General features: G+C 35.2%; 2 protein-coding genes across 3 annotated transcripts; one reads left to right on the top strand and one right to left on the bottom strand.

Annotated features, from left to right (window-relative positions):
• The first annotated feature begins 4,208 nt into the window (after positions 1–4,208).
• LOC122592404 (vacuolar-sorting receptor 1-like) lies at positions 4,209–11,256 on the top strand. The gene is made up of 12 exons (XM_043764620.1): positions 4,209–4,801; positions 5,493–6,185; positions 6,943–7,031; positions 7,148–7,217; positions 7,322–7,405; positions 7,821–7,897; positions 7,982–8,063; positions 8,139–8,221; positions 9,611–9,677; positions 9,803–9,931; positions 10,033–10,139; positions 10,849–11,256. The coding sequence occupies exons 1-12, from the start codon at positions 4,507–4,509 to the stop codon at positions 10,945–10,947; spliced, it is 1,875 nt and encodes a 624-aa protein (XP_043620555.1). The 5' UTR covers positions 4,209–4,506; the 3' UTR covers positions 10,948–11,256.
• Positions 11,257–11,753: 497 nt separating this feature from the next.
• On the bottom strand, positions 11,754–18,021 carry LOC122592405 (protein FATTY ACID EXPORT 3, chloroplastic). Of its 2 annotated transcripts, none has more exons than XM_043764621.1 (7): positions 17,643–18,021; positions 16,614–17,007; positions 16,345–16,512; positions 15,287–15,333; positions 15,111–15,148; positions 12,930–13,037; positions 11,754–12,122 (listed from the first exon to the last, which is right to left on the bottom strand). In XM_043764621.1, exons 1-6 carry the CDS (start codon positions 17,871–17,873, stop codon positions 12,944–12,946), a joined length of 972 nt encoding a protein of 323 aa, XP_043620556.1. In that variant the 5' UTR covers positions 17,874–18,021; the 3' UTR covers positions 11,754–12,122; positions 12,930–12,943. The 2 variants fall into 2 exon arrangements, with proteins under 2 accessions (XP_043620556.1, XP_043620558.1); XM_043764623.1 differs by having other exon boundaries at positions 16,614–17,004.
• Positions 18,022–19,544: the final 1,523 nt, after the last annotated feature.

Raw genomic sequence — 19,544 nt, 5'->3', positions numbered from 1 at the left:
CCGTAGCAATAATCCCTGAATTCGGAATTTCCGAATTTTCGTCGTCGTTGTCATCGTCTCCTGGCGGTTTCGAGTTCTTGGCTTCCGTTATACTTGCAGCCTTAGAAAAAGACATTGTGTCAGCTTCTTCAACTAGAAAATTTTATTTGGAGAGATCGGTACACAGCTCATGAGAAATTGATGGCCATGTACTTTGTGGATATCTAATGTTTGATGACGAGGTTTTTCGTACAAGATATCGTATGTAGAAGTGGTTGTTTCTGAAAATCGTAAAAGATATCACTGCATCATTTCCATGGTTTCGGGATTGAGTGAATGCGACGGGTCCTAGAGGGTTCTCGCCAACTTCGCGGATAACTATGATGAGGGGTTGTCGTTCTCTACTAGAACTGCACGCGAGTGTCTAGACAACTTTTGCATTGCCATAAAGCATCTTTATGGTGAATAGTATTTGCGTTCTCCGACTAGCCACAATATTGCGCGTTTATATGAGGCGCATGAAACTAGACATCATTTTCCTGGCATGATCGGGAGCATCGATTGTACCCACTGGACTTGGAGAAATAGCCCACATAGTGTGCGTGGGCAATACCACAAGGTCGATCATAAACACCCGACTATCATACTTGAGGTTGTTGCTTCCTATGATTTATGGTTTTGGCATGCGTATTTCGATGTTGCATGTTCAAACAATGACATCAATGTGTTAAAGCAATCACCGTTGTTTATTCCCGAAGTGAATGAGAAGTCTCATGAGTACAGGTTTACTGTAAACGGTCCCCGTTACAGTAGATGATACTATCTAGGGGATGATATTTACCCACATTGGTCTTGTTTTGTGAAAGCGTATGCATACTCGGTCGCTCATATTGAGAAGGTAATGAAGAAACTCCAAGAGTCCGTGAGAAAATACGTTGAGCGAGCATTTGGGCTTCTGAAGAACGAGTGGGCTATTATAGAACGACCGACACGGATGGGGAACAAAGAAAAGATCGTTAACACGATGTATGCGTGTGTTATTTTACATAACATGATTCTCAAGGACGACAATAACACGATATCACCGGTGTACATCAAGGATCCTCTAAACGATATTCGTAAAGTTAAAAACTTGCGGGCAAAAACTTGGTATATCCTCCCCAGCAGCGGCGCCAAAAACTTGATGAGTATTTTCTAGTTTTAAATTTATATCACAAAATACCTAGTAACTGTTTACTACACACTTGCGGGCAGTGTACCCGTTCGTATGCAATATAGTGACTTGGTAAGTACGAGGTCGAACACAAGGACTTATTAAGCAATGGTTACAATAAAGTGATTCAGATTAAAAGGGAGTTTTGTGGCCAAATTGCCACTTTGCAAGAGTTAGTTGAAAAGTCAGTAATCCCGTAGGATTAATCGCAAGAGAACATTTTGTTGTTGAATTTCGAACAATAATTTAAAAGGACACCCACTTGGATCAGCTCGCATGCCAATCATCGGGTCTAAACATTACTTGCATTTGTCAAATGACTCAAAAGATACACAAGACGAACTTCCGTTATACTTGACACTTTAATTGCTCTAAATATAGTTATCGCTTCCGCGTTTAATTTCTATCCAAAACAATTAAGCATTAAGATCCTGAGTTGATTTTCACGATTTAACCTATGAAAGCTTTCTTCCGAACTGCTTATTCACCTAATCAGATTCCTCTATCATAAGTGTTTACACATTCAAAATGAATTTAATTGTTTAAAAATCTTTATCGTTAGTTTCTTCCGAACTCCAACGACTTTAGGTTAATTATAGACCGATCAACCTTTTTCATAAATCAATTGACAATGACATAGATTTCTTCCGAACTTCTAATTACAATTATCAATCAATAAATATAAAGGACAAAACAATATTTAAACTCAAATAAACATGGATCTTCGATTAAACATAAAAACCTTGTTCAACGATTGCAAGTAACATTCAAAACGACCCTATGACATGTTCACTACCCAAGCGGGTGCAAATAGATTTAGCTACTCATAATGAAAAGAGAAAAACAATCAATAATATATAAAGACATATTGTACCGATTGATGAAATAAATCCAAAGAGTGCTAGAATCGTTAATGAATTAAAGAAATAAATCCAGATGTTTCTATGATCTTTAGAGGTGTTTGATCTGATGAAAATAGCCTCCAAAAACCCTAAAAAGCTCTGGAAAGTCGAGTGTATTCTTTTGGTTTGAGTTATTCAAGGAATTTATACTCTAAGCAAAAGTCTATTGCTTCCCGTCCAGCAGCACCTGTTGATGAGGTGCGGCACACCATCTGATCATCCTTCACTTGAACAATGGGTGTGACACACTCCTATATAGCACTTCCTCTCGGGTTCCTTGAGTGCGGCGCACCAATGTATAAGGTGCGGCACACCATCTGTAAATCTTCTCCAATTCTTCATTTTTACTTCCAAGTGTTACTTGAGCCATCCGTAAGCACACTTTAGGCCTCCAATTGTCGTTTTCTTCAGTATTATGCCATAATACATGCTAATATCCTGAGAACACTAACAAATACCATAAACGCACCAAATGTATACAAAGACCACACATAAAACATGCTAGAACAACTACATTCGTTGTGGGAAATGGTTATAAAATACGACACATCAGTGCTACCAACCCTAATTTTCATTTTCAGTTACGTAATGAAGAGACACATTACATGTTACGTTGTGATATTACGAAGCACATGGGTAGTCTAGACATAGACATCAATGTTTAGGAATCTTTTGTTGTATTTATAAGTATTTGTGTGTTTTATGTTTTAAATAAATGTAATGTTATATTTAGTTTTATTGTTGTTTTTAAGTTTAATGAAAATTTAGGGTTTATTTGGTAAATATTAAATTGGCAAGGATTGACAAAAATTGGCAACTACACCACAAGAATTGGCTTGGTTTTGGCAAAATTTGGCTAGAAATCTGCATGGCCACGTGGAAGTTGCTTATTGGAGGAAAAAGAGCCAAAATTTTGCCAAAGAGCCTTAGAGCCTAAACTAAGTCATCTCATAGAATTTCAAATATAAAGATTATATTTTAGCCATAATTTTTTTTCCATGTATATAACATTTGAATTGTTATAAACTTTGATCTTGGATCTACCACAATAATGAACAATATAGATAAAGAAGATGATGAGGGAGAAGAGACATATAGAGAGAAAAGAGAAGAAAGCATTATATTAGAATAATGATATGAGTTACAGGGATTAGGTTAAGACCATCATATATATAGACTAAGTATAAGAGTATATTGGTAAATATACATGGATATATATTTGTATATACAACATGAATCATGACTTTTAGAAAAAAAAAACAAATAAAGACCTAAGAACCATCCATATTATTAATACCTCTTTTCCACTTCTTCTTTACAGCTATGTATTTCGTAATAAGTTGAATATATCTTGAATTGAGTAGTTCAAAAATTAAGTCTCGTGGGTGTAACATTTTTATTTATCACTAACATTTTTTTCAACCGTCAAATATCATTAATAAAATATCTATTAAAAAAATTATATTCCAAAAACCTCATTTTTTTGCTTGGGTGAATATATCTATTGACCTGCCCTATACACCTTATGCTATAGACATATGACAGCCACCATCCAAAACGAGGATAATATAATAATGGATTGAGATTTCTTAAAGTTAATTACAACTCTATTGGTAAAAGTTGATAATCCTAACCATTGATTTAAAATCAAGAGTCAAGATTCAAAGATGAATTTTTAATCTTGACCTTTGATTTCAATCTAAAGGTCTAGATACTTTCAACTTTACCAATAAAGTTGAAAGCAACTTTAGGGATCTCAATTCTATAATAATATCTTCAAATATGTGGAAGAAAGACAAGAAACACGAATGTAATCTACACTAAATTTGTAATTAACCCAACAACTCCCTTAAAATCTAAATCAACAATCAATAATAATTTATTTGCCATTAACTCTTATTTAAAACGACTGATAAAACCTTGAGTCAAATTTACTTACAGGTTAATTAATTGATCAAAGACTTAATCAAGTGGGGACTAAAAATATAGTTTCAGATCTCTATCTTTTCTAGAATACTTCCATTGCACGAGTCTCCTTTCTCTCTCACACAGACACACACACTTTTTTATACATATATTTCTGTATCTATATATCTATATATTTGTGCAACCAACACTTGTTAAAACGCTTCAGAACTTGTCATATAACACGTACACACTTCCACATATTCCTTTACCCTTTTCACTTTCTCACAAAATTAGCTCAAACCCATGTCTGAATTTTAAGTTATATCGATCAAAATTGAATCTTTAAGTTGACCCTTTTTGGTTTGATTGATTTTCTCATCTGGGTCAGTTTTATTTAGTCAGTAAATCTCATAAAGTTTAGATTTTTAATACTGGGTTTTGATTAAAAAGCCCAAAAGATTTGGTTTTGTGATCTGGGTCAGTTTTATTTCTAGTCAAATTAAGATGAAAGAAATAGGGCTTAAAATAAATGTAATTATATGTGTTGTGTTTATGTTTGGATCATGTTTTGGAAGATTTGTTGTTGAAAAAAATAGTTTGAGAGTGACATCACCTGATAATTTAAAAGATACATATGAATGTGCAATTGGTAATTTTGGTGTTCCTCAATATGGTGGAACATTAACCGGTTTCGTTAAGTATCCGAAATCAAATACAAAGGCATGCCAAACGTTTGATGAGTCTTTGAAATCAGAACATGCTGGTGGTCTTCCAACTTTTGCACTACTCGACCGTGGTGGTAATAATCTTTTTTAATGCTAGTTTTATTTTTCATTATGTTTTTGGTGTGAATTGTATGTAAATAATTGATTGTGTAGTTTAAATTTGTTATCTTTAGTGAATTGTGTGTAATTGATTTGATTATATAGTTTGGGTTTTGTGTGTATTCTGTTTGATGTTTGTTGAATATGATCATGTTTTGCTATTACAAGGTTTCTTGCTTGAACTGATAAACTTTTTTTTAGATAACCTAAAGATAGTAAAAAGAGAAGTCAAGTAGTGACATGAAATTTTGCCCAAATAGTTATAATAGGGGTGTTTGGTTGTGGAGTTTAGATTGATTTTTCTATTTGACAAGAGGTTTCGGTTTTACTTGAATTATAGTTTGTCTAATTTTGTAATATCTTAGTCTGTTGCATATGCCAAAGAAAATCTATATTTTAATGACTCGTACTCAAATTGTATTGATTAAATTGATTTAGGATAGTTTATGCATCAAAACTTAACTGTGGGTGATGTTCGTCCCATTAGATTCAACGTTATGGTTTTTTTTCAACTTAATTTAATTGTGTGATCCGTTGTCGATAAAGTAACCCTGTATTAACCCATTTCTGAATAAACAGGTTGAAATGGCCATCTGTAGAAAAAAGAACCATAATTTGCTTGTATCATTTGACATCCACTTAACTATATGAAATGTTCATATGCAGATTGTTATTTCACATTAAAGGCATGGAATGCACAGAAAGCTGGAGCTGCTGCTATTCTTGTTGCAGATGACAGACCCGAGCCATTGATCACCATGGATATGCCTGAAGAGGAAAACGCACATGCAGATTACTTGCAAAACATAAGCATCCCTTCGGCTCTCATCACCAAGTCTCTCGGGGACTCAATAAAGAAAGCTTTGGCCAAGGGTGATATGGTAAATATAAAACTCGATTGGACAGAAGCTCTCCCTCACCCTGACGAGCGTGTAGAGTATGAGTTTTGGACGAATAGCAATGATGAGTGTGGGACCAAGTGTGATAGTCAAATAAATTTTGTCAAGGACTTCAAAGGAGCTGCTCAAATACTTGAAAAAAAAGGATACACGCAATTTACACCACATTATATCACATGGTATTGCCCTGAGGCTTTCACATTGAGTAAACAGTGCAAGTCTCAATGTATTAACCATGGAAGATATTGTGCTCCAGACCCTGAGCAAGATTTTACTAAAGGGTATGATGGGAAGGATGTGGTTGTTCAAAATTTAAGACAGGCTTGCTTCTATAAAGTGACGAATGAAACCGGAAAGCCTTGGCTTTGGTGGGATTACGTGACAGACTTTTCTATCCGATGCCCAATGAAAGACAAAAAGTACAACAAAGAGTGTGCGGATGAAGTTATTAAGTCACTTGGTGAGTTCATCTAGCTGCTATATAATTGTATGTAGAGTTTTTGGGGGTGGGGGATTGGGTTGGGTTGACCCACAACCACTTTTTCATGCATATGTTTGGAATACTTCTGTTCAATAATATGGTTTAGGAGCCCTTAATGCATTAACAACCCACTTTTTTATTTTGGCTTTTTATCTGTTTCACCCGTTTTTTAAGCATTCACTTTCCAATTAAGTTTTCTTGGTTTGAGATGTAAGAAAAAGGCCAACCAATTCCTTGGACGTTCTTGGTAGAAACTTTCACCTCTAAGCTATATAACAGTTGACGTTCGAACCATTGTGGTTGCCTATCATTGTTAACACACCATTGCTCTTGTAAAATGCGAAAAGTGATACACTTTGTAAGAACTGCTGTTTCAGAAGTTTCTGAGACCTGTTTTGCATCCACATTTCTACAGTTCTTTAAAGATATATTCGTTCTTGCAAACTAATGTACTTTTGGCATTTTTACTATAATGTCTGTTAGTTTGTAAAAAAAAAAAGTCAAGGAAACAAAATTGAAACAAGTGTTGCTCCAATAATGTTATAATAAATCATTATTTATAAAAGATATAAAGAGTCAATCGAATGTAGTTTCAAGCATGTATCAACACTTCCAATATTTTTACCTCCCTAGTGTGCATTCAAAGAAGAAATGCGTAGACCATGTGATGTCGAATCTAGTATATTCTGTACAACAAAAACTGTATGCATGTAGATTGATATTGTTTTATCGTTAGGTGTTGATCTGAAGAAAATAGATGAATGTGTTGGTGATACAGAAGCAGACGTAGATAATGCTGTCCTCAAGACTGAGCAAGAAGCACAGGTAATTATTTACAATCGATTGTCGTAAAATCTTGCTGTAATTGACGTATCTCAAGTTACTGAAAGCAATATATTGTGGTTCTGGTTTGGATTATGGTTGATTTTGTAATTTTGCAGATAGGAAAAGGTAAACGCGGGGATGTTACAATACTGCCTACTCTTGTGATAAACAACAGACAATATAGGGGTATGTAGTCCAGAACCTAAATTATAATCGCTGGGTCTTTTCACAACACATCACTTAAAGTTATAATTATTAAGCAATAACTTTATATTGTTGGTACTTGGTAGGTAAGCTGGCAAAACAAGCAGTTTTGAAGGCCATTTGCTCAGGATTTGAGGAGACCACTGAGCCAGCTATATGTTTAAGCGATGGTTAGTACCCTTAGCTTTTTGTATGCTGGTTATAACTGCATTCAATGCATACATATTTATGCTTTAACTAGATATTGGGAGAAATTGCCTGTAGAAGGAACATACTTACTACTCCGTCAATTTGCTATACTCAGAAATGCGATTCTGGATTAAGGTGTCAAGCCTATGTTAAATAATAACTAAATTTGGATTCTAGCTGTGTAGCCCTTACGCCTCATGGTCCTTTGTTTGGTTATGAACTTATAACATAGGCCTACAGTAAAATGCACTTTACCCAGATAGTAATGTGGAATAGCTGGCTTCAGTATTTAGCTGTAGTTAAATGAAGTCGTGGCTTTGCTTCCAGGATAGTTGTTGCTATTACTGTGTTTTATACATTATATGTATAATATGATATGTTCAATGTTCTTCACAGAAATACAAACAAATGAGTGCCTAGATAACAATGGTGGCTGCTGGATGGACAAAGCTGCTAATATAACTGCATGCAGGGTACATGATCATTACTCCATTAATTTTACGGATTTTGAGTGAAAATGACTTTATCTGATGGGCATCGCTTTTTTGTTGGTACAGGATACTTTCCGAGGGAAAGTTTGTGAATGCCCAATTGTGCAGGGTGTAAAATTTGTTGGTGACGGCTATAAACACTGTGAAGGTATTGTTTTCTTAATCTTGAAGTAATGTAATTATACAAGCAGAAAGTGATGCCTTTTTGTTTGATAAGCTGCAGCTTCTGGAGCACTGCGTTGTGAAGTTAACAATGGAGGCTGTTGGAAAGGTACCCAGCAGGGCAGGACCTATTCTGCATGTATTGTAAGTTCTCTCTCTCTCTCTCTCTCTCACACACACACACACACAAATGTATTTACATACTATATGTAATTATGTATAGAACACCCATGAACTGATGAACCCACACTTTTTAGTACATTCATGGATCCATTAGAGGTTTCAAGATGAGCGGGTAGGGTATGGGGCAGAAGATGTTTGGGTTGTGAGATGGGTTGGCTTTTCCATAAGCTTTTCTTTTTGGGTCTTTTTTTGATAAATGTTTATTGCATTAAACATGATTACACCCGTTGTATAATTATTGAATAAAAATTAGTTTGGAGGTTGTATGCATCATAACTAGACTTTGCACGTGTTTGTTCGACCCATTCATTAGCATTTTGTGATCTGCCACTTTTTTAGAGGCACATATGCGCACAGATGCAAACATGTATATTTATCTGTAGAGGAAGGGTTATTTGAGAACTCACAAATAAAAAAGAACGCGAGAACAATTCTGGACCACTCATTTTCTTATATTTTCTCTCTCTTCCATTAAATAAGAAAATTCACCCAAATCATTTAAAATGCTTTATTTCACAAACCGTAAATCGTTAGACGAAACAAAAAGCATGGGTAGTCTTAAAATTTCGTCCTCTTTCATTAGAGTTCCAATTCGATATAATTTTGACGACTTTTTAATTTTCGTTTTTTTTCCCATCGCGTTCATCCTACACATGTGTAAGATCATTGTTTTCACATGTAAATTAGTAAATGAACATATGTACACAACAATGAAGGTCAAGGGCGGAGCCCGTCAATCCATGGCAGAGCCATGGTAGCCAAGGACGAAGCCCGTCAGTCCATGGCGGAGGAATAGCGGCTAAGGGCAGAGCCCGTTAGGTAGATCACCCCTCACTGGTCACCCCCTATGACCTATCACCCTATGACCTATCACCCTCTATGACCTATCACCCCCACTAGCTTTGGTTTATGAATATCCTTAAGGGCGAAGCCCGTTCCGAATCATAATTTTTGTTCAACCTACACATGTGTAAGTTATGTGTAACTACCAAAAAGAAAACGAAAATTAAAAAGTCGTCAAAAGTATATCGAATTGGATCTCTAATGAAAGAGGACGAATTTTTAAGACTACCCATGCTTTTTGTTTTGTCTAACGATTTACGGTTTGTGAGTTAGAACATTTTGAATGATTTGGTTGAATTTTATTATTTAATTGAAGAGAGAGAAAAAGGAAAAGAATGTGTGGTCCAGAATGGTTCTTGAGTTTTTTTTTTTAGGAGTTCTCAAAATAACTCATCCCTTTATCTGTATACATATCCATGTCTATACATGTATATGCAGAAATAGAAACAAGCAAAGGTTACTCTTATCGAGCAATGCTAAATTCTCCTAAAATTTTTTGTCTTCCAGGATGACCACACAAGAGGTTGCAAGTGTCCACCAGGATTCAAAGGCGATGGGGTCAATAGTTGTGAAGGTCTTTTTTTACTCCCAAATTACATTTCTGCACAAACATCCGAAATACTTCTATTGCAGTAATGCTCGTCTGTATTAAGAGCGGTACTTGCTATTTTTTTGATGATACTTATGTATATATTTCAGATGTTGATGAATGCAACGAGAAGACGGCATGCCAGTGTCCAGAGTGCAAATGCAAGAATACATGGGGTAGTTACGAGTGTAGCTGCAGTGGCAACCTACTCTACATGAAAGAACATGACACGTGTATAAGTGAGTCATCCTGTTATATGCTTTGTTTAACTAGTTATACTCCAATGTGTATGATGTTAGTTTATTTTATGCATACTGTACTTATTTATCTTTTAAATTAGGCAAAAGTGGTAAATCGGAAGTCAGTTGGGGATTCGTATGGGTCATTATTCTTGGTTTGGCAGCTGCTGGAGCCGCAGGATATGCATTCTATAAGTACAGGGTCCGGGTAAGCAATCTTTTTTTGAAACATGAAGATAACAAATACGTAAACATTATCTGGAAGTAGCAATTTCGACTCATTTACCTATAAATAGGTGATTTGGGTTATTTATATCTAAATTGGGTTGAATAGGTCCTTTTTAAGACTCCTGGCAACAAGTACACATGACAAGATCAAGTGATGTGATGAAAGCAAATTAGTGGGTTACACGTGTCATGAAGTTGTTTTAAGAGGGGTTCGTTGGAGGAGGGTGGCTTGGGTTATTTTATATCTAAATTGGGTTGAATAGGGTTTTCTAAGACTCATGGCAACAAGATGAAAGCACTTGGCAAAATCAAGTGACGGGATGAAAGAAAATTAGTGGGTTACACATGTCATGGAGAGGGTTAGTTGGTGGAAAATTTATTCTTCGCATGCTAATGATAATATCGATGAAATTAAAGTTATGTACATTAACTTTTATTAAAATTGCCAAGATAGACAAGATAGTTTATCCGGACAAACCCAGTACACATTTTTGATTTATGACGAATGTCACATGCAGTAACAAAATGATCCATTTTAAAAAAGAAATGGCCTGAAAAGGTGTTTCAGGTATCGGTTTCAACTGGTACTAGATTTGACTTGGTTGACCCTAATGCGTCTGATTCAACCATGTCTCGATGCAACATCTTTTTCATATTTCTCTTTTGGTTAATATAAATATCTTATGCAGACATACATGGATTCTGAGATCCGGGCTATCATGGCACAATACATGCCGTTGGACAACCAGGGGGAAGTTGAAGTTCATGCGACTCATGGAAGTGTGTAAAAGAAGGCATGTGCAATAAGATACAAACTGAGAGAGCAGGTTTAAAGATCCACAGCCAATGTTTATTTAAATCAAAGGTTGTGAAATTTAGTTGCAACTTTTGGACATGCTTTTGTCTATGTATATGTCAAAGTTTTCTTGATGCTCATGAACTTCTAAGGTTGCACAAGTCGAGTAAAGATATTTGTGATCAACGTTCTTTATTTATGTTAGCATAATAGAATAAAGCTGTTCTAATCTTTGTGGATAATGTGACAAACTTTGAAACCATTGTGCGATTGATCAACGGAAAGACAAAGTTTGTGTGGATTTTGAAGTTTAAATATAAGCTACTAGCCTACTGGTATTAACCGAAGTCATTCATCATCGGTTTTTAGATTAGACAACGCCAATAACACATCAATAAAAATGTGCATAACCTTCACAAGACAATAGAGCCATCCTTTTCTTAGTCCCACCAACCAACCTTTCGGAGCAGGAGCTTCACAATCACTACTGCCAAAGTTTAATTTTTATAAGCAACCATTTCTGGGTTTTCATTACAAGGTTTTCATATGGGAAAGCATACATATGGTAGATTAATTAATATATGTGGTACCCTTTTTCATATTTGCAAATGAAAACATTAGATTAAAAAAAAAAAAAACACACACACACATTAGAGTATTCATTAAAGTAAGTGGGAGTTTCTTATAAGTACCAAGGAAACTTACAACTCTTTTTACCTGTCTGAACATTGGATCACGAAAATTCAAATACAATGTCGTGGAATGTCGTTCATTCATTTATGCCCATTACTAAATAAATGAAAAAACAAAAACAAAATTTGATTTTCATTCTTTAGGCCAATTACATTGAGGAACACAAAACATAATAAATTACAACAATCATAATCGTCATGTTTGAAACCATTACAAGTCTTAGTTTGCCGAAAGGAATATTTTTTAATTGACATGTTGGCGTCAAAGGTGGGTGCAGGCAGGTTATTGCTTTTTTGAACTCTAAATTTAAACTTCTACAACTAACAATAAGATCGTAGGTCTTAGCATGCCTTTAAAAGTGCAGGTTCGAATCTGAAGGGTTCATATCTAAAGCAGCATACACCAAATCCTGGATCCAAACCATCACACAAGGGCACAACTGCTCACGCCACCGCCAATCACTCAACTTTAACCCTGAAATGTGAAATTGGTTAGATGTACAGATCGAGTGGGTCTTGGTTGACAAGTCAAAGCAGATCTAGAATGTTCTTTTACAATATTTTCCCACTGTTTCGTAAAACAAATAAGTGTGGGAAATATGATGGAAAAGAATTATATTGTTTCAATAATAATCTAACTTTTTAATAAATTGATTTAGGGGGTTCTTTTTTAAAAAAACCTTTAGGTTCTTTTTTTAAAAAAACCTTAAGGCAACTTAAACCGGTCTGACTCATTTGACAATTTCTATTCGACGACCTAACTCCAATCACCCAGTTAGTATGCTATTGGAGTTGAGATTTCTACCTCCATAAAACATGTTGACCCAATACAGTATCATAAGTTTAAAAATAGATAGCATCTAAGTAATACAGCCTAAGATTTGCCAGTTAAAAAGCGCTCAAGGTTCAAGAACAACACATCAAGTGTTGCTAGATTATAACATTATATTTCTCAACCTCTATATACCCCTTATAGACGGACGAATTAGGCCCATTTGTGTTCAATAAAAAATATACTAGAGCTAGTCTGAACCACAGATGTGACTTGATAAAAAAATTAATACAATAGAGACCAGATTTTAAGTCCATACGGATATGAACAAACGGTCTATGTGTGAGTGTTCATTCTATATGTATCAAGCTATCAAAAAAACAACCCACGGTTCATCAGTATGGCTGTGGTCTGTGGGTTAGTATGATGAACCAGATGTCCTGAAAAGCCTTTTCACTGGCCACAAAATTTACAATACTTAAAAAGCATGGATGCAGATGATATACGAACCTTGGAACATAGACCTAATTATCTGTCTTGGTCTCATAACTTGATTCTCCTGTTGACTGTCCACGAGAGTATGTGATTCTATAGACATAAAATGCCAATGCTGCACCACTGCACATTGAAATGAAAATAGGTGTAAGCAACATGTCCAGCATGACTGCGAGATTACAAGATTGAATACCAACTCTAAACATTATAGCAGAAAAGGGATAACCAAGGTTAAATACAATAAAAAAATTTTAAATATGAAGATTATTGTAGTACAGTCATATTTAACTCGTGACTCGTGTCGCGACAAATCGAAAATATGACTCGTGACCCTACTCGTAAGCGTCATGATATAACTTAACAAAACAAACTTATAAAGTTATACAATATACATTTGAAAACTATATATAGATTTTATGTTCGATTAACACTAAAACTTTAAAAAGCCATTATAAAATAAATAGAGTAAAAATACATATAAGATCAACATTAGAATGGTCTTTATTTTCTTTAGTGAAAAATTCTGGTCGAGCCTCTTCTACTGTTTATGCACTTTCTTCAATATTACAACTTTTGGATTTGGAAACAATAACTATTAATAACTTGAAAACATAAAATACCAACCCATTCCATTCCCATGAGTAAAGTATTTCACATCTTTCATATTCACTAACCCCAATCTTATCTTTCAATAAAGAAACAAAACCCTTAACTCTGCCTCATATTCCAACTGAACTCAAAAAAAAAAAAAAAACCCACCGTACCCAGACCCCTTTTAAAACGATGTATGGGGGACCGGGGGAGGTGAGATATACACAACCTTACCCCTACCCAAGGTAAAGAGATTGCTTCCGAAAGGACCTCTGGCCATTTTGTATGGAGTGAAGAAACCCTTTACCTTTGTCTCCAAAGACAAGGATCCAACTCTATCTGTTTCCAACGGAACTCAAAAAGGTCCATCAAAATGAATACGGCAATGACAAGAAATGAAGGAACTATGTTCAAGGGGATACAATGGATACTACTGATAACTATGAACTGGACTTGATAGACTATGGAGGTGATGCAGATACGTCAACCCATTTTACCATTTATTTGTTCAAGTTCCCAGATTCGTCCAAGTTATGAGTGATATGAACTCGGACCAAGTCACTAAAAAATTAAAGAGTCATGTTCAACTCTGAGTCACAAGAGTCAGCTCTTTACTAGTTCAATATCATAGGAGTTGAGTCGTGACTTGTACGAGTCTAACTATGAGACAGTACATAAGACATGGCAGATGCATTATTATTGGTGAGTGTTTTATGACTAGTCGTCTAGTCCCACAAATAGGTTATTAGGTTAATGGGTGTCAAATCTCTATAATGCTCCTAGTTAGAACAATTATAGATATCTTGTGGACGGTGGACCAAATTCAAATGCTACATCTATCTTGCAAATATTTTGGGACGGGAGAGTACAAAGGTGAAATAAATGGCATCCTGGTCAGCAGCCAGTTAAAACTACTAACAAGCGGCTAGATAGCTACAACCCTAATTCTTAAGATATCATCATAGCAGTTGATAGCTTTCACAATAACATTGAGTAATAGACTGTTTCCATCAATTATTTTTATAAACTTAAAGATGTACTAGCTTTCACATTAACATTGAGTAATAGACTGTTTCTATCAATTATTTTTATAAACTTAAAGATGTACTAGCATCAATGGCAGTTAATACTAGCATGTTATCCGCCCAATGACGGTACCATATAGATCTTGATGGCTATTAGATTTTTTATTTCCGCCTTCCATTAATTTATAGCGATGCGGCAGCGGCTATTGGCAGAGCCTGACAGCAGTAGATGACGACAAAGGCGGCCAGCAGTGATCAAATCACTTAAGAGAGAGAGAGAGATTGTCAAGTGTCACATTTTTATTGCATTTAGAATAAAGGTTGATGTGCCGCATGTTGGGAGGGAAACAGGATGACGTGGCACTATATGATTTGTGTTTCTTATATAATCTAATAAACGAGAGGTAAATGCTTTATACAATAATATAGATACGTTTATGTAACTTTCCAAAAGGTAAGCCACTCCAAGATAAAACAGAGTTGATGACTGTTGTATAAAAGAAGATACTGACGCAATATCACGATAACGATAGGGCATAATGCTTGCTAAATAAGACTATACAAGTGAAAATTTTCGAACCTGATTATTAGTGCAATATATCTGGTGAATGCTGGCCTCTGTAGTGAATGAAAATGCAACAAACGTTAGTGCCACAACGAGTCAAACACACATTCACATATAATATATATACCCTACAGATATTTATTCATAGACAGAGATGGAGAGACATTCATACAATTAATTAACACCCTTACCGAGAAAACCAGGCGTACATCCCTCAAAAACAATATTGTAGCAATGGCTGCAAAATCAACAATTCTTCATCAAACTCAATAGTAATACTTAATGGCTAGAACATATTAGACACATAGGCTGCATCTTGAGTTACAGATTTAATTCAAAATGTTTAGATTCAGTCAAATTTAACTTCTGAATCACAAATGGGTTTCTCGAATAAAGTAAAATTTTAATTTATCACAATGAAGCATCAAACATGTATCTAGTTCAAAATACTATGAACATAGAGATAACTGCCTTTCCTGTTAATATGGTAAAGGCTTATTTGCTTAAGAAATTTTGACAGCCAGCGTTGTAAATATCAACAAAGTCGGCCAATTACTCGACCAAGACTTGTGATTTGGGGGTATGGGGAGCCGAGTCAGCCCATTCGGACTAAAAATCGGTCATCTGGCCAAACTGTGGTTGATCTTGGTCAAACTTGGCTCAAATCAAGTCAACTCAGGTCATGATTGGTCAACTCTTTCTGTTTTTAGTTTTCGTTTACAAGTATTATGATTATATTTAATTAAGGAGTTTCTAGTATATTTTTAATTTTCTAGTACATATAACTGCATTAAAATACTACTATATAAAAACATTCCCAATCTGATTATTCACAGAGTCGACAAAAACTTTCGACTCCCCCCTGAGCCGAGTCTGAGTTGTGAGTTCCCCAACATTGTGGACAACTGAGCCAAGACTATCAGTTTTGATCAAAACTATAAAGGGAAATGATTAATCCTCCTAATTCATTAGCTTAAAAATTCTCCTAATTTATTGGATGGTGACATGTGGAAATTCAAGGGGGGAGATTAGGAAAGAGATTAAATGGAATCCACTTGTCACATTCATAAGGTTTAAGAGGATTTTTAGGCTAATGTTTAGGAGGATCAATCATTTTCCAACTATAGATCCTCGGATCACAAAATATATGCTGCTAAAACCACGGATAACTATGTGCTTAAAACTTAAAAGTAAACCAAACACACAGACGTTTCTCAGATAGAACCAAAAGGTGGACTACAATACCAACCTGCCTGGCCTTTCAAAGCAACGGAACTTGATTCTCCTTTTTTCCAGGATCTTAGACTATAGACAGCTAAGGCCAAAAGGGTTCCACCAAGAATAATACCAAATCTGATAGCAGAAACACTTCCGGTAATCATGAAGGAAAGAAACCCACCTAAAGTAAGCAGCCCACCTGTAAAGCACAATAAAGTATATCAAGATTCAAAAAACCACATGAAGGAACTGTAAAACAGCTTGCAGGATAAACAACAATGCATGACCGAATAACCTTACCATACGGAATACCGACATAAAAGTCAAGCACTTGAGATACATCTTTCAAGTCATCAGTTGAAGAAGCAAAGGTCTCGACAATATCCTTGACAGGCTCAGGAGAGTTCTCTGCAGCTGCGGACAAATACACTTTACCTTCTTCACCAAGTTCCTTGGCAATGACACTCAAATCCTCACTAGCTTTATCTGCTTGGATCTTCAATTGCTCTGAGGTGTCCTTCAGTACTACCGTGGCTTTCTTCAAGTACACTTCATAAGCTTCCTGGGAAACACTCAGCATTTTCAATGCTTGTACTTTGAAAGAAGCTAAAGTTTGTTTCCAGGCTTCTTCGGATTCTTCATCTTTCTCTTTAAGACTACTTGCTTCCTCCTCTACTTCAATATCTGAAGACTTCTAAAATGCAAAGAGAAAGCATCATTAGCCTTATCTTTAAAAAAGGTCGGCTAAAACCTTACTGCAGTCAATACATACATAGCTAAACTACAGACGGAAATGAGCTCAGGATCTAAATCTATTTAATCGACACCATCTAAACGGAAGCAAAATACCAAACTTTCATAAAGATAGAATAATCTAGACTACCCTTCATGGGAATATAATTAACAAAACACCTAAGATACTCGGTTTTCAACAACACATACAAAAACCAAAATTTACTACCAACAACTTACTCTTAAGCTGCAAACTCTGCTTTATCTTCCTATTTTACTTATTTAAAAAATAATGTACACATTTAAAGTTTATCATCTACATTTAAACATCTAAGAAACGGCCAAGGCAATACCAATTAGGCCGCGTACGTTAAAGCTAAAGTCTTGACTTTTCCCGGATAGCGGAACCGTCTCCGTTTACCCGTTTATGATCTACATTTACACATATCCTATTCTATATCTTTTGTTCAATCTATATAAACATTCCTAAACTAAATTTCCAATTCCAAAATCACCCCAATTGAACAACAGCTTCATATATATATATATATGTTAATAAAAGCAATGAAACATCAACAAATTGTAAAAGAAACTTACAGAGTCCTCATGAGAAGCCGCAAACGAGAAAATCGAGCGGTTTCGGTAATTCGAATAAACTAAACCCCGTTTCGGATAACCGGCGGCGGAAACGGCAAGAGTAAGTACAGTTGAGCTGCGAGAAGGGCGGAGAAATGGACCGAACCGATAAGCCGGTTCCATTGAAGAAGAAGATAGCTCATTTTTAGGGTTAGGTTTAGTTACTGTGAATGTGTTAATTGCACTGCTCATTTTTATTTTTGTAAAAGAAATGAGGGTGGGTAACGGGTGGCTGCTGGATAGATTGAAAGGCGAAGGGAACAATGAACAAGTGAAATGAAATGAAGAAAGGAAGGTTAAGGTAGAAAGAAAGAAAGGAAAGATGGGTGCAACGGAAAGTATCTCTTTGTTGACACGTATTGAATCCAATTGTGTGGGGTTTTAGTGTATCTTTGTATTTTCGTATAATACCGTGAAAGACGAGATTAAGACCCAAAACTTGTAAAATATGTCATTGGGAGTTATTAAAAGTAAGTCCAATATAGTATTCTATGGATTTTTTTTTTCTGTTAATATTGTTTTTGATTGTGTATGAGAAACGTTAAAATTATACTGTAGTTTATATATTATCAAGATAAAAAAGTTGTTTTCAAGTTTTACCAAAAATAAAATAGAAACTCCAACTTTGTTAGATACAAATTTAGTTTTGATCTCTATTCAAAACTAATGGTTTTTACACCTGATTTAAGGTTTTTAGGTTTGCATAATTATTTATACTATTACCTTATGCATACGATGCTTATACTCCAATGTTGATATAGTATACCTTTTAAAGATTAAACATAATTAAATCGATGAAATTTTTTTTGTAAAATTTGTTTATAAAATAGTAAATCTAGAATTACTTTTCTTATAATGTTACATTACTTTTAAAAAATATAAAATGAGACTGAGTTGTTTTAAATGACAAACTGAGATTATTGACGTGTCAGTGGGTTAGTATCCCATCTGACCATCTACACATCTCATAGAGAAAACCGCCATAAGGAGGAGAATTTCCTTGTTGCAATATGGAATCCACATTTTTATCACATATGAGACTTGAACTCATAACTTTTTTATTACTAAAAGTCTTGAAAACTTTGACTCAACCATCCAGACGGAAAGTCGTTGATGTCTATGTCCATAAGTGATTTACAAACTTGATACTCTAAAACATTTTATCAGTAGCAATATAAAAGTTATTCTAACACTCACAATTTTAGAATGAAATGATTCATACCTAGAATATTTATATTGTAATATATGGTAATTGGCGTATAACTAAAAGATGGATAATACGTTACTAGGCGTATGCCCGTGTGATACGAAAAGATGATAGTAACGACGGTGTTGGTGGTGGTGGCGAAAGGTAGTGGTGGTGACAATGGTGGCGGCTTTACGGCGGCAGAGATTGTGGTGATGTGGTTGTTAACGTAAAAAGTTGATGTAAAAGAAAATAATGTAGTTATTTTAAAGGTTAAAATATCTATATATTGGAACATAATTGTTTAAGAATAATTTAGGTAAATTATAATGTGGATGACATAATACAATTTAAAGGTCAGTGACAAACATGATATATCTTTTTTTTGTTGAAGGAGGGTGGAGACTTCTTTTATTCTTTTAAAAATAGTATATAGATATCCGGTTTTTAAATAGTTGATAAAATATAAATGCTTAAAGAGTATCATTAGATAATTAAAATGAACCATTGGGTTAAACCTAGTGGCCAGAGGTGTTTTACTAAACTTGCTATGCGGGGCCCCGGGGGAGTTTACTCCAAGGTCTCGAGTTCGAGCCTTGGTAGGTTCTCCTCGACGGTATTTTCCAATAAAGGAGGTGGTATGGTGAGAAAGGCTATTTACGATCCGCTTAGTGCGG

Source organism: Erigeron canadensis, chromosome 3 (assembly GCF_010389155.1).
Source record: "Erigeron canadensis isolate Cc75 chromosome 3, C_canadensis_v1, whole genome shotgun sequence".
NCBI lineage: Eukaryota > Viridiplantae > Streptophyta > Magnoliopsida > Asterales > Asteraceae > Erigeron > Erigeron canadensis.
This window is presented reverse-complemented; position numbering and strand designations above follow the sequence as displayed.

Bases quoted from the DNA above. Each gene is read 5' to 3' on its own strand.
- LOC122592405 (XM_043764621.1), bottom strand. From the start codon at position 17,873: ATGAGCAGTGCAATTAACACATTCACAGTAACTAAACCTAACCCTAAA. The intron at 16,513-16,613 runs GTAAGGTTATTC...TGTGCTTTACAG, and splicing joins TTATGTCGGTATTCCGTATG to GTGGGCTGCTTACTTTAGGT. The intron at 15,149-15,286 runs GTAAGGGTGTTA...CATTCACTACAG, and splicing joins ATGTACGCCTGGTTTTCTCG to AGGCCAGCATTCACCAGATA.
- LOC122592404 (XM_043764620.1), top strand. From the start codon at position 4,507: ATGAAAGAAATAGGGCTTAAAATAAATGTAATTATATGTGTTGTGTTT. The intron at 7,032-7,147 runs GTAATTATTTAC...GTAATTTTGCAG, and splicing joins AGACTGAGCAAGAAGCACAG to ATAGGAAAAGGTAAACGCGG. The intron at 7,898-7,981 runs GTACATGATCAT...TTGTTGGTACAG, and splicing joins CTAATATAACTGCATGCAGG to GATACTTTCCGAGGGAAAGT.